Source organism: Barbus barbus (genome assembly GCF_936440315.1).
Source record: "Barbus barbus genome assembly, chromosome: 2".
NCBI lineage: Eukaryota > Metazoa > Chordata > Actinopteri > Cypriniformes > Cyprinidae > Barbus > Barbus barbus.
Window position 1 is genome coordinate 13,058,521 of NC_136730.1, and position 12,837 is coordinate 13,071,357.

At 35.9% G+C, this 12,837-nt stretch overlaps 1 protein-coding gene across 1 annotated transcript in view; it reads left to right on the forward strand.

Moving 5' to 3' along the window:
- The window catches only part of LOC306885404 (leucine-rich repeat serine/threonine-protein kinase 1-like), a 302,603-nt gene that overhangs the window by 9,042 nt on the left and 280,724 nt on the right, over positions 1–12,837 (forward strand). Inside the window, exons 3-5 of the mRNA XM_079441887.1 lie at positions 196–362; positions 10,438–10,609; positions 12,574–12,753. Coding sequence (XP_079298013.1) covers positions 196–362; positions 10,438–10,609; positions 12,574–12,753 — 519 coding nt within the window. The remainder of the gene's footprint in view (positions 1–195; positions 363–10,437; positions 10,610–12,573; positions 12,754–12,837) is intronic.

The following is a 12,837-nucleotide window of genomic DNA, read 5'->3' on the forward strand; positions in this document are numbered from 1 at the left end:
CTCCACAAATACACGCGCACCAGTCTGGGGGGAAAGGCATGTGAATTCTTTATGAGGCTGACCTGATTCCCGGCTGCTCCCTCGCCTCCTGTATCTGGAGCTCATTTCCCATCGCGTTGTCTTCGCTTTAGCATGAGGTTTCTTCTCTTGTACTGAGTATTTTGTTTGTTTGTGGTGGCTATGCCCTGTTCGCAGGCGTTCCAGAGATGGGAGCCAAGCAGTCGGCGGTTGGCAGCGTTCCCTTGAGTCATTCTACCACTCTGAAGAACATCCAAGAGGCCTATACACAAGGCGAGGACCAGAGGGCACGCGAGCTAATCCGGCTTTCCTACGAGAATAACGGCGGAGGGGGACCGGATGGGGTGAGTTTGATCATTTGCTCACTTTATGCTCTCTCATTTTTGACTGAAAATTCACATTATAAGCACTTGAAGGGAAGCGGGTGCATTGTGCATGCAGTTCACCTGCTGAAGAACCAGCATATGTTGTGTTTTGGAAGTTGCTATGGTGGTCTGGCACCAGACGGGCTTTTTGTGGCATCATCAAAACAACATTTCTCAGTTCAGTCCAGATATGCTTGAGAATAATAGCCGGGTGGGCGTATCATGCCGACTTGGGATTGAAATGCGTAGGCAGCATTGTAACATTATGCAGCTCTCCAAGATATCTTCTTTTGCCCATATTTTAAAATAGCATCACATTTATTCTTTACAGAGACAACAGTACCATAATGTGTTACTACAAGCTCTGTAGGAAATAAAGCATCCAAGAGGTATTATGATGCGTGCAATATTTAAAAGTATTGCTAAAAATAGTTAAATGTAAGTTGCTACAATATCGAACCAGTTTTGTAAGTACACACTGTAAAGTTTCAGGAGTGACACCGCATTTAAATCCACTAAATAATAGTTTTGTGTGTGTACAAAACAGAAGCCACTCTCGAAACCTACATTACTGACAATGATTTTCAGTATCACACATTTTTTATCTGCTATATTTGACCAGAATAATAGTCAACGGAGTCAACAAAGCCGTCATGTTTTGTTCATGTTCTGAAGGCTATTTCGCAGGGTGTGCTCTTGCTTTGTTCACTTATTGTAAGCGAGGCTTAATAAGCATCTTTGAGCTTGTTGTTTAGGCTCGGCTTGTAATGCGATCCATTTTATGGACTTAATAAAGCAGGCGGGTGCAGGTTGGTATTTTGGTATGGGGCTTATTTCCAAGATATAATGCAAATAACTCATTATATACACTAACAATTTAAAAGAGACAGATGTAGATGTTTGTGAAAGATGTTTTCTATTTTGTTGGGATGGACACTTAAATTATACCATATTTATTGCATCAAAATTTGTTAATATTTTACTATATGTTAGGGGTGTATAATTTTATCAGTTGTCTATTAATATCCTCATTTCTAAGTCGCATTAAATAAAAGTGTCTGCTAAATGACTCAATGTAATGTAATCATGCAACAATACATATTACTGTTATAGTTTTCATTAATAATCATTGCTATATAGAAGATAAGTTTGTCTAGTGCTCTTATGAATGTTATAGCATTATTTGTGAAAATGTAACTAAATTTGAATGACACAGTACAGACTTATTCATTGCTAACGTTTGCATAGGCCATTTCATTTCATTCTGTAACCTACTTGTTCTACAGATCTGTGTAGTTTTTTGGCAGCGTTGAAGAAGTTTCTGACAGATAATATCTTGATTTATTTTGCATTTCCCTTACCGAATGTTCTATCCTGTCAGCAATAACCTGTCCATGGTCTTTTTTGGTTACTATCAGTTTAATTTCAGGCGATGCAGTGTTGCCAGATATTGCTATAAAAACTGAAAAATAAAAAATTAAATAATTTTGGTTTATTTATTATCTTTTGCAAATAAGATAAGATAAAAATATAGCTGATCCTAAACTGCAACTTCACACTATATTAACTTATAACTATAGTGCCAAATTAAGTGGAAAATACAAGTCCAAAGAAAATAGTTGATGGATCTGGCAACACGGAGGCTGTGCCCTCACTCACACACAACTCTCTCAAGACTCGTTCACTCCGCCAGCGTCTCGCAGCGATCATGTTCATACCACGGATACTAACATGATTCTTGCAAACTGTCTTAACTGAATTATACATGCAGACATTCATATGAGGAGTTTTAAACATGAACAATTTGCAGAGGTTTGGACCTCGGTGTCCTCATAGCTGGCTACGGGCCTGCCTCGCTTCTTGTGATTTCGTCAAGTCGAGCTTTATTGTCATTCTGCTACATGGGTGGACATACAGTGGAACGAAATGTCGTGTCTCGCAGGACCACGGTGTTACATACTAGTTAGATATGAGATAAACATACAACAATTCAAGTATAGGAAAAACAATAGAGCTATACAACAGTTAACCATCTGACTATACATATACTATAAATACTATACCTAGTTGACTACACATACACAAACGGAGGCTGTACAAGAACTTTACATAAATACGGTACAAGAAATTGTGCAAAAGAGATATTTGTACATGAAATTGTGCAAAAAAACAAAAAACACACAACTCTGATATGCATTTGAATATGTTATTAACAACTAGCTGTTTAGTTCGGTTCCATAAAACACTGTATAGAATTTCAATAAATGAGGTGGTTAATACTTGCATTTTTCAGGAGTTTATTCAATAGTAGAATGCGGTTGTCACTTCCGTAAATCACTGAAGTGTCTGTGCAGAGAACCAGATTCGGCACTAAAAGGTGAATTGACACCTGAATTTATCTACAGTAAACATGGCCAGTAAGTAGTCTATTAGTTGACATATACAGTGGTGTGAAAAAGTGTTGGCCCCCTTCCTGATTTATTTTTTTTTTTTGCATGTTTGTCACACTTTAATGTTTCAGATCATCAAACTAATTTAAATATTAATCAAAGATAACACAAGTAAACACAACATGCAGTTTTTGAATGAAGTTTTTTTATTATGAAGGGAAAAAATCCAATCCCACATGGCCCTGTGTTAAAAAGTGCTTGCCCCCTAAACCTAATAACTGGTTGGGCCACCCTTAGCAGCAACAACTGCAATCAAGCGTTTGCGATAACTTGCAATGAGTCTGTTACAGCGCTGTGGAGGAATTTTGGCCCACTCATCTTGGCAGAATTGTTGTAATTCAGCCACATTGGAGGGTTTTCGAGCATGAACCTCCTTTTTAAGGTCATGCCACAGCATCTCAATAGGATTCAGGTCAGGACTTTGACTAGGCCACTACAAAGTCTTCATTTTGTTTTTCTTCAGCCATTCAGAGGTGGATTTGCTGGTGTATTTTGGATCATTGTCCTGCTGCAGAACCCAAGTTCGCTTCAGCTTGAGGTCACGAACAGATGGCCGGACACTGTCCTTCAGGATTTTTTGGTATACAGCTGAATTCATGGTTTCATTTATCACAGCAAGTCTTCCAGGTCCTGAAGGAGCAAAACAGCCCCAGACCATCACACTACCACCACCATATTTTACTGTTGGTATGATGTTCTTTTTCTGAAATGCTGTGTTACTTTTACGCCAGATGTAATGGGACACACACCTTCCAAAAAGTTCAACTTTCGTCTTGTCAGTCCCCAGAGTATTTTCCCAAAAATCTTGGGGAACATCAAGATGTTTTCTGGCAAACCTTTTTGCTTAGCAGTGGTTTTCGTCTTGGAACTCTGCCATGCAGGCCATTTTTGCCCAGTCTCTTTCTTATGGTGGAGTCATGAACACTGACCTTAACTGAGGCAAGTGAGGCCTGTAGTTCTTTAGATGTTGTTGTGGGGTCTTTTGTGACCTCTTGGATGAGTCGTCGCTGCGCTCTTGGGGTAATTTTGGTTGGCCGGCCACTCCTGGGAAGGTTCACCACTGTTCCATGTTTTTGCCATTTGTGGATAATGGCGAAAACACTTTTTCACACAGGGCCATGTGGGTTTGGATTTTGTTTTCCCTTCATAAAAAAAACCCTTCATTTAAAAACTGCATGTTGTGTTTACTTGTGTTATCTCTGATTAATATTTAAATTTGTTTGATCTGAAACATTAAAGTGTGACAAACATGCAATAAAATAAATAAAAGGAAGGGGGCCAACACTTTTTCACACTACTGTATGTGTGTGTGTATATATATATATATATATATATATTTATTTTTACGGTAAAGGACTGTAAAACGATGATAAAAACTTTAAATTGGTTAACGGTAAGTTTCTGTAAACTGTAATGGATCTAATGGTACATATCATGTAACTTTGTAAATTTAATGTTTTTGAATTGAAAAGCAAGAAGTTGTCTTAGAATTTATAGTGGAAACCATAAATCAACATTCCCAGAATTCCCTGTGTGACACACTTTACATATGTTTTTAATGAAACAGTGTCTTAGTTTTTATCATTTATGTACATTAGGGTTTTATGTTACATCTTATGTTGTTAAATAAATGTTTATTGCATTATTTTAGTGTCTTGTGACTTTCTTTATCATGTTTGTTTAAAATGGCTGTCAAAATATTATGAACGTAAAAAAACTGATGTTAGGGATTATGAACATTATTTTGGTTGGTGCAACCACACTGTAAAAAAATCTAATTAACAAAATGTTGGAAGGGCAAAAATATTTAAGTTGAGCTAATTTTATGGCTTGGCCTTAGTTGAGAGGACATTATATTAAGTCTACACAAATATAATTGAAAAAAATTGAATTAATGGTTATTTTCAAATCCAGTTTACAATTAGCTATGCTAATGTTGACTCATCTTAAAAGCACGTGCACTATAAAATTTCAGTAACAATTCAGGCAACACTTTGAAGTCAGAAATTGACTGAACGTAAAATTTCTGTGGAACTAGTTACTAAATAATAATTAGTTAAAACTGCTTGAAGTTTTTTTTACAGTACAGGTGTTTTTTTGTTTTTTTTTAAACTGTGTATTTCACATAGAGTTGCTTGTAAGTTGTGGGTGGTTGCCTGGTTGGTTCTTTATTGTAAACAAGCATCCATGCGTTATATATAAACTGTAACACATACGCCCGGTTTCACAGATGAGGCTTAAGCCTAGTCCTAGACTAAAATGTAAGTCTGAGCTGATTCAACTGAAATAAACTTGCACTGACTGATCTTAAAATATATCAGTGCCTTTGTTTTGTCTCAAGATGCACTCCAGTAATGTTTTTTTTCTAAGGCAGGTTTATAAAAATTACTTAAATGTCCTACCGGTAATTGAACCATGGCCTAATCCTGGCTTAGTCTAAGCCCTGTCTGTGCAACCGGGCCATAATCATGGGTTTAATTGATAATGATCAATTAGAACTGATGGAATGTGTAACTTAAATGCTTTGGATTAAAGTTTAAATATTTAAATTTAAACGTAAATAATGTGATGGCAAAGTCAGGGGATGCGTGAACTGATAAAACGCATCTACCAAATGCATAAATATAAATGTGAGTTGCATGATTTGAGGTACAGCATCAGTTTGAAGCTAACAGTGTACAGTAAGTTAAATGCAAAACTTTAATACTAAGAATTAGGAGTTTGTTGAAATGATTAATCCCAAGTATGAACAACAGTCAAGTATCTGGCTTGGCTTAGTGTAAGACTGCTTGAGCTCTTCTGATCTGCATCAGCAGGGGAAACGTGCACTAAAAACATGCTTGTGAAACCCTTGATAGTTCTCACATACACACACAATACAGTCAAAGGAAAGCCAGAGCCCATGACAAACATTGAGTATCACATCGTTTTTCACACTTGCTTCTCTCAGTTTTCGCCTCCATGTTTGATGTGTGAAAAATACAGTGAGCACATTATATGCTTTCAAAACAGTAGAAACTCGTTATAGACTCAAAATATATGTTTTTAATGTTTTAACGTTTGTGGGCTCTATGGACGTAACGATGAAAACTAAAACAGCAACAAATCATTTGAATATGATGAGCCTTTAATCTGGATTTAAAAGTGAAGTGTATCAGTTTTTCTTAGTTAATATACTTCCTCCTTTCACAGCTTAATATGCAGAAATAACATAGACCTTTTGCATGTTTATATCCCTGTTGTGTAAACACTCTGACGCTGATCTGTTTGTTTGAACCACCTGACATGTTAGCTTTTGGCTCAATCAATTGCGTGAGTTCGAAGCGGTAATATCTGTTTATCTGAACAATGGCAGACAAGGGGAGGGTTTTGGAAACTTGTTTGGATTGAAAACTGTCATTATATTGCTTCCTAACAACCACCTAGCTATGTCCTGCCAACAGCATATTATAATTATTTCTAAAGGGTCATGTGACACTGAAGACTGGAGTAATGATGCTGAAAATTCAGCTTTGCATCACAGGAATAAATTGCATTTTAAAATATATTCAAATACAAAACTGCTTTTTAAATTCTATTAATATTTTACAATTTTTCAAATCAAATAAATGCAGCTTTGAGCATAAAAAAATCCCAAACTTTAATTTTATAATCCACAAAATCAACCTACTAAATTACATCTATGATTATGGTTATATACAAAAACAAGGCAGAAAGATTAATCTCAAGGTGTGTTTGTTTCTTGAAAGGCTGTGTCGCAGTGAGGTGATTACAGATGTCATGACAGCGTGTGGTCAGTGAGTCTGCAGTGATATTCCTCTGTAAATACTGTTACAGGTCTCTAATGGGGTCCCGAGTGATTGATGGCTTGACTGTAATGGCTCCTAACCGTCCATCAGTTAACAAAACCACGTCTGATCCTCTGCTTCTGCTTCCATACTCATCACATTAGTCCCGTTCAATCGCTGCTCGGTGGCCTCTGAGATTAGAAATGTGTGCAAATATTAGATTTCAAATATTTCTGTGCGTTACTGTAAAACTACATTCAGAATTAAATAATGCATATGAGCAGCCTACACTACCCATTGTTTGAAAAAAAGGTTGGTTAATTCAGCAATTGGCATAAATAAAAAGTTATTTACATTTACGTCTATACAAAGCAACTTACAAATAAAGAATTCACAAAACTAAGTTAATCAAATAATGACTTAAAATATTAAGAAGATATTAAAATAAATCGCACTTAATATGACTTATGGTTTATTCATCAAACGAAGAATGGAAGGCCAAAATTATTTATTTGAATTTAAATTTGTGTAAAAAATGGTTAATTTTAGAATTATTTGTTATTTATTTATTATACGTTATGTATTATTTTCATGCTTTATATGTTATTTTCAAAATGTATTTTACGACTGCCCCCATAATAGTCAACTAAACATTAGTAAACTAAAATTATATGGTTGGTTGCAAAAACTGTTCATGTCTGTAACGGGCAGGAAATCTAAACGTTCACCTATCATTCATCGAACATGACTTATCATTGAAACATTTAAATTGTAGCAACTTTACACAGCCATTACCCAAAATAAATGTGCATTATTAGGCATAGGCCTATACCCAAATTTGATTAATTTTGTTGCTGCATGGAAGTGTGACATCGGCACGATCACTGGCGTTTTTCCTTATAAGAGTGGAAACAATATATGGTATTTTTGCTCATACAGATAAGAGGAATCCATCATTCTAAACTGTGGAGGGTCTACTTTTATTTGTGTACACTTGCAATATCATTGTGCTTATGCTTTTGTAAAATAAAGAAAACAAACAGGACACGCTTTTTGCACTGGAGCGTGGCACAAAACTAAAGTGTTGCAGAAACTCCGTGTACACTAAATACAAATAATCTCTGAAATCCCCATGAAAGGTGCATTTCTCTCTAACAGCACGCCCACTGTACTGTGGAGATGAGTCAGCATCCACTTCACCTTTTCAGCTGACAAACTGACTGAGAAAACACTAGTTCATTAATAAATAAGTTGACATAATTCATAGTCATACTCAACACATTCATAGTCATTATTTTTTGCTGGGGCCTTGTGGCAAGCTTTATGTGCGAGTGAAGCTTGAGAGTGGAATAAGCTATATATTAGAGGCTCATTATTGTTTAGTGCGCCATAGGGCTGGGTATTGACACAAATTTCATGTTTCGATTTCCATTTGATTTTGATTATGATGCGATTCCATATCAGTTATTTTGGATATATATATCAGGCACAGTACATGGCAAATTTTCTCAAGGAAAAATCTCAACTGCTGTAAATATACATGAGTCATCTGGTGCTACATTATAATATTGGTGGTTAAAATTAAGTGGTTAAACATTATCACATACAAAATTACATTCAGTAAAAATTGTGTAGTTATAAAGCTATAATACTAACGTTTCAATTACTATAACTATATTTCATCTCCAAATCATTTTTTAAAATATAAACATATTTAAATGGTGTCATAACTTGACAGATTTATTCATACATAAATTAAATATTGAAAAATTATACAGTAAAAATATTTTTTCTAGCTAACTGACGAGTGTTTGTTTTTCCTGAGGTAAATATATATATGTTATATTTACATAGAATTGATAAAAAAAAGAAATGGATATTTTTTACCCAGCCCTATAGTTCCACACCCCCCAGTATATATTTAAATAATTATTTTAATATAAATGTGTGATTAGTCAACTAATTGCATGTTTAGTCGACTACTACTAACTAGAAAACCTTTAGAATGGGGCAGCCCTAATGTATTTATTATTTTTGCATTTTGCATATTTTCGTATACTTTCTTCTTTATGAAGCTTTATGTAGAACTGCTCAGTGGAATTTCAGATATCAGTACTGTGATACTTGTTTGTAAAGCTGCTTTGAAACTGTACATTTTGAAAAGCTGCGCAAAAGTAACTGTATGATTAGAAAATTATGCATTCTGAATACAGTTTGCAAACTGCAGAAATAGCTGTAGAAAGAGTCTTGCACTTATTTCTAACCCCTGATTCAGAGACTGAGAGACATCAGTGGAAAAAAGGGACTGTTTTGGTGTCTGTAGGCCACAGTGAGCCTGTACAAGAATGAGGAAGTGCATACTCTCATTTAAACTCTGGTTTGAGCCAATGTGACATTCACAACTGCTAAAATTAAATCGTAATTTGGAAGTGAATGACTATGTTTGAAAAACTGTATAGCACTAGCATACGCCTCTTACTATAACCTACTGTGTTTGTCTAAATATATCCAGGGTGAACTTTAATGAAAACAGTATCCCAAAATGCAATGTGCTCGCCATGACCTTTCATTTCCAACAAATGAATGAATGAAGCATGTTTGTTTGTTAATTTTTTAAGCATAAATTTGCAATGTTAAAATGCAAAGTAATTTGACACAAAACAGGATGAAAATGTAAAATAACCAATTTAATTTTGAAACCGTTAACTGAACATCACTTGCTGAATATGTAATAAGGTCACGTGTTTCATACCACTGTTTAAAATGCTGTTTCACATAGTAGTTGAAAACAAAGCAGTCTTCAGTATTCATTAAACATTGGTTATTTTGAGAAAGGATCACCAACACATTAATTATGATCTGATCATCATATTTTAAACACAAGGTTCATTATGGACAACATGAATTTATACGTAAACTAATCAAATCGCGGTGCATCTAGACTACAGTTTTTGCTGAGATTTTTATATTTTTTTAGTTATTCACAAATATGCTACCATTAGAAAGTTTGGGATCAGTGAGATTTATTTTAGTATTATTTTTAATTAATATTTTTATTCATCAAAAGTGCAATGAACTGATCGAAAGTAAAAACTTTTAAAATGTTTACAATAGGTTTCTGTTTTAAAACTGATTTTTTGGGGGAATTTTTAGAATGTTTTTTATTTTAATTTTTTTTTTTTTTTTCTAAAAATATGAAGCTGTTGACATGATTGATTGACATAGTAATCAGAAATGTTTCTTGAGCAGCAAATCAGAATACCAGAATGATTTCTGAAGGATCATGTGACACTGAAGACGGGTAATAATGCTGAAAATTCAGCTTTGACTCGCATTAATAAAAAAAATTATTAAAATTTAATATATTAACATAGAAAACAGTTATTTGAAATGGTAATAATATTTGACAATTTAACTGTTTTTACCGTATTTCTAATCAAATAAATGCAGCTTTGGTGAGCAGAAGAGACTTGTTTCAAAAACATTATTAGTTCTGTGTATGCAGTTGGTGGAATGTGCCATTTGACAAGGTGAATTAGTGCCACCTAGTGCTGATTTCTCTAGAACCCGACATGCAGTTTTAAACCATCCCCTGATTTTTCAGTACAAAAAAAGCCTGCAACAGTGCAAAAATCTTTAAAGTACTCCCCCCTTGTTTTTCATTGCAGTGTCAGGTATAAAACTGTCATGTCAGATATTTACTGTAAATATTAACCAATCTAGTGTCCCCTTATGTTAAGAACAATTGATAGAACAGGATGGTTTAAACTGATTGAACTGCTTTATTAAAGGCAGTCTGTGTGTTTGTTTGTGTAGCTGCAGCTGCTGTGTTTGGCGGCTCAGAACGGTGACGTGGACGGCGTTCGGTTCTTGCTGCAGGAAGCACGAGTTGCGGTTCCACAGGACCCCAGCGAACAAAACCCTGCCGTCCTAGCAGCACATCACGGACATCATGTGCTGGTCCGAGAGCTGCTGGACTCCATACCACGTGAGTGGAAACCAAAACCACTTTCTTAAAGTCAACATGAAATCAAAGTTCACCCTGTTTACTTTTTTAACTGTATCCAAAAATGAACATTTGCTACAAATGTACTCACTTCAGGCCATCCAAGATGTAGATGAGTTTGTTTCTTCTTCAGAGCAGATTTGGATGTTTAGCATTACATCACTTGCTAAGCAGTGAATCCTTTGCAGTGAATGGGTGCCGTCAGAATGAGAGTCCAAACAGCTGATAAAAACATCACAATAATCCACAAGGAATCCACACCACTCCAGTCCATAAATAAATGCCTTGTGAAGCGAAAAGTCCACAATTATGGCATTTATAACTTTAAACCAGCACTATTGACCAAAATATGAGTCCATAATCCATAATAATGTTTCCTCCAGTGAAAAAGTCCATTCCCTGTTGTCTCTCAAATCCAAATCCACCAACCTATTTGATTCTGGCTGTTTTAGACTGTTTTCACTTGTAAACTGTGCTTGATCTGTGCACCTGATTCAGAGATGACTTTCACTGGAGAAAGCAATATTATGGTTAAAGGACTCGTATTTTAGCTGAAAGTTAAAACGCCTTAATGATGGATTTGGTGAACTATCTCTTTAAAGATGTTTGACTGTAAATGAGATTTGAGAGTTGGAAAATGGAAAAATCTGAAAACAGCTCAGATTGAGTTTTTGGAATCCAATGAAATTAAGGCCCAATCCCAATTCTATTGATACCCCTTCCCCTACCCCTACCCCTCTGCCTACCCCTTCCCCTTGTCCATTGAAATGGAGTGTCAAGGGGTAGGGGGGAAAATATTCCCCTAAGTATTGGTACACCACATGCCGTCATACGTCGTCTAGCTCCTACAATACACACGGCTATACTGGTGTGCATTAGAGCCTTACCGTTCTATATTAATGTGCTGCTTACTGACTGACTGACACACACACACACACGCATATATATATTAGAGATTGTGTAGCTCGACCATCCAGGAGCAAAGAAACTAATCAACGCTGCCTCACGACTTTTATTAATAACCGTTTAAATACTGAATCGCTACATTTTATTTTCCAGCAATGAGAGGATAAAATCGCTTTTTTTTTTAAGTTTTTGAAGTAAACTCACTCACACACACAAGTAAAGAAAGACGCACAGAAACTCTTTTTCTTTCTCTCTCTCGAATTGGCAATAGGTATTTGAGAAAAAAGTTTAGCGAATTCTAATTATTGGGGGAACTAGCCCTCCTCAATGTCTATGGTGGTTACAGCCCTGATCAGGCATGAACATATGTTGTGGCACTATCGTGCAGTCAGTAATGATATGACGTTAGCAAACTTTAGCGGTTTTTTTTTCCGTTTTTTTTTTTTTTTGCAATGACTTCTTTGAATAACATGAGCTTAAATATGAACACACGATTGAATGTAACATAAAACAAATGATTACTTTTCATTCAAATCTTTATTAATGCCAATAATGCTTACATTTATGTGTCTTTTTGTTTGCTTGGGCAGCCATGTTGCTGCTGTAGCCGGTTTATGCTTAGATAATTTATACCCCTTAGTTTGAAGTGTGGTCCCGAAAAATCTTCGTTTGAAGGGCTATATGGCCCTGGCCCTGGCCCTTCCCCTTACCCCTACCCTCCAACCAAAAGAGAATCGAGACACCTCTACCCCTTCACGTGAATGCGCAAAACAGGGAGGTAGGGGAAAGGGAAAGGGCTAAGGGGTAGAAAAGAGATTGGGCCTAATAATTTCTTTGCCTGAGCATGAGTAACTTACATGTTCTACAAAGTACTTTTTTTTATTAATTTTTTTTTTTTTCAACAACTATACCTTTAATGCATATTCTGTGTCTTATTTCACAGGATTCATCAGTCCATGTTGTTCCAAAGAACAACAATTGTTGTTTTTTTGTAATAAAATAATTTGCTCCACTTCTGAAAGGACTCACTTTTTCTGTAGGTCCGTGTGTGCGTAAGGATCTGCTGAACTGGATGTTGGCTACGGCGTGTCAGCAGGGTCATCTGGAGGTGGTGAAGCTGCTGGTTCACACATATAACGCTGACGCCGAGGACTGCGCTGTTCATTCAGGAGAGTTTGCCATCATCACTGGCTTGCCCCTGTACGCCGCCGCGCAGGCAGGTACTCATCATTCACTGCTCATTATTACTGCAAAGAATATCTGTTAAACTATAAGACAATAATGCATGACATTTGGGAAGGACT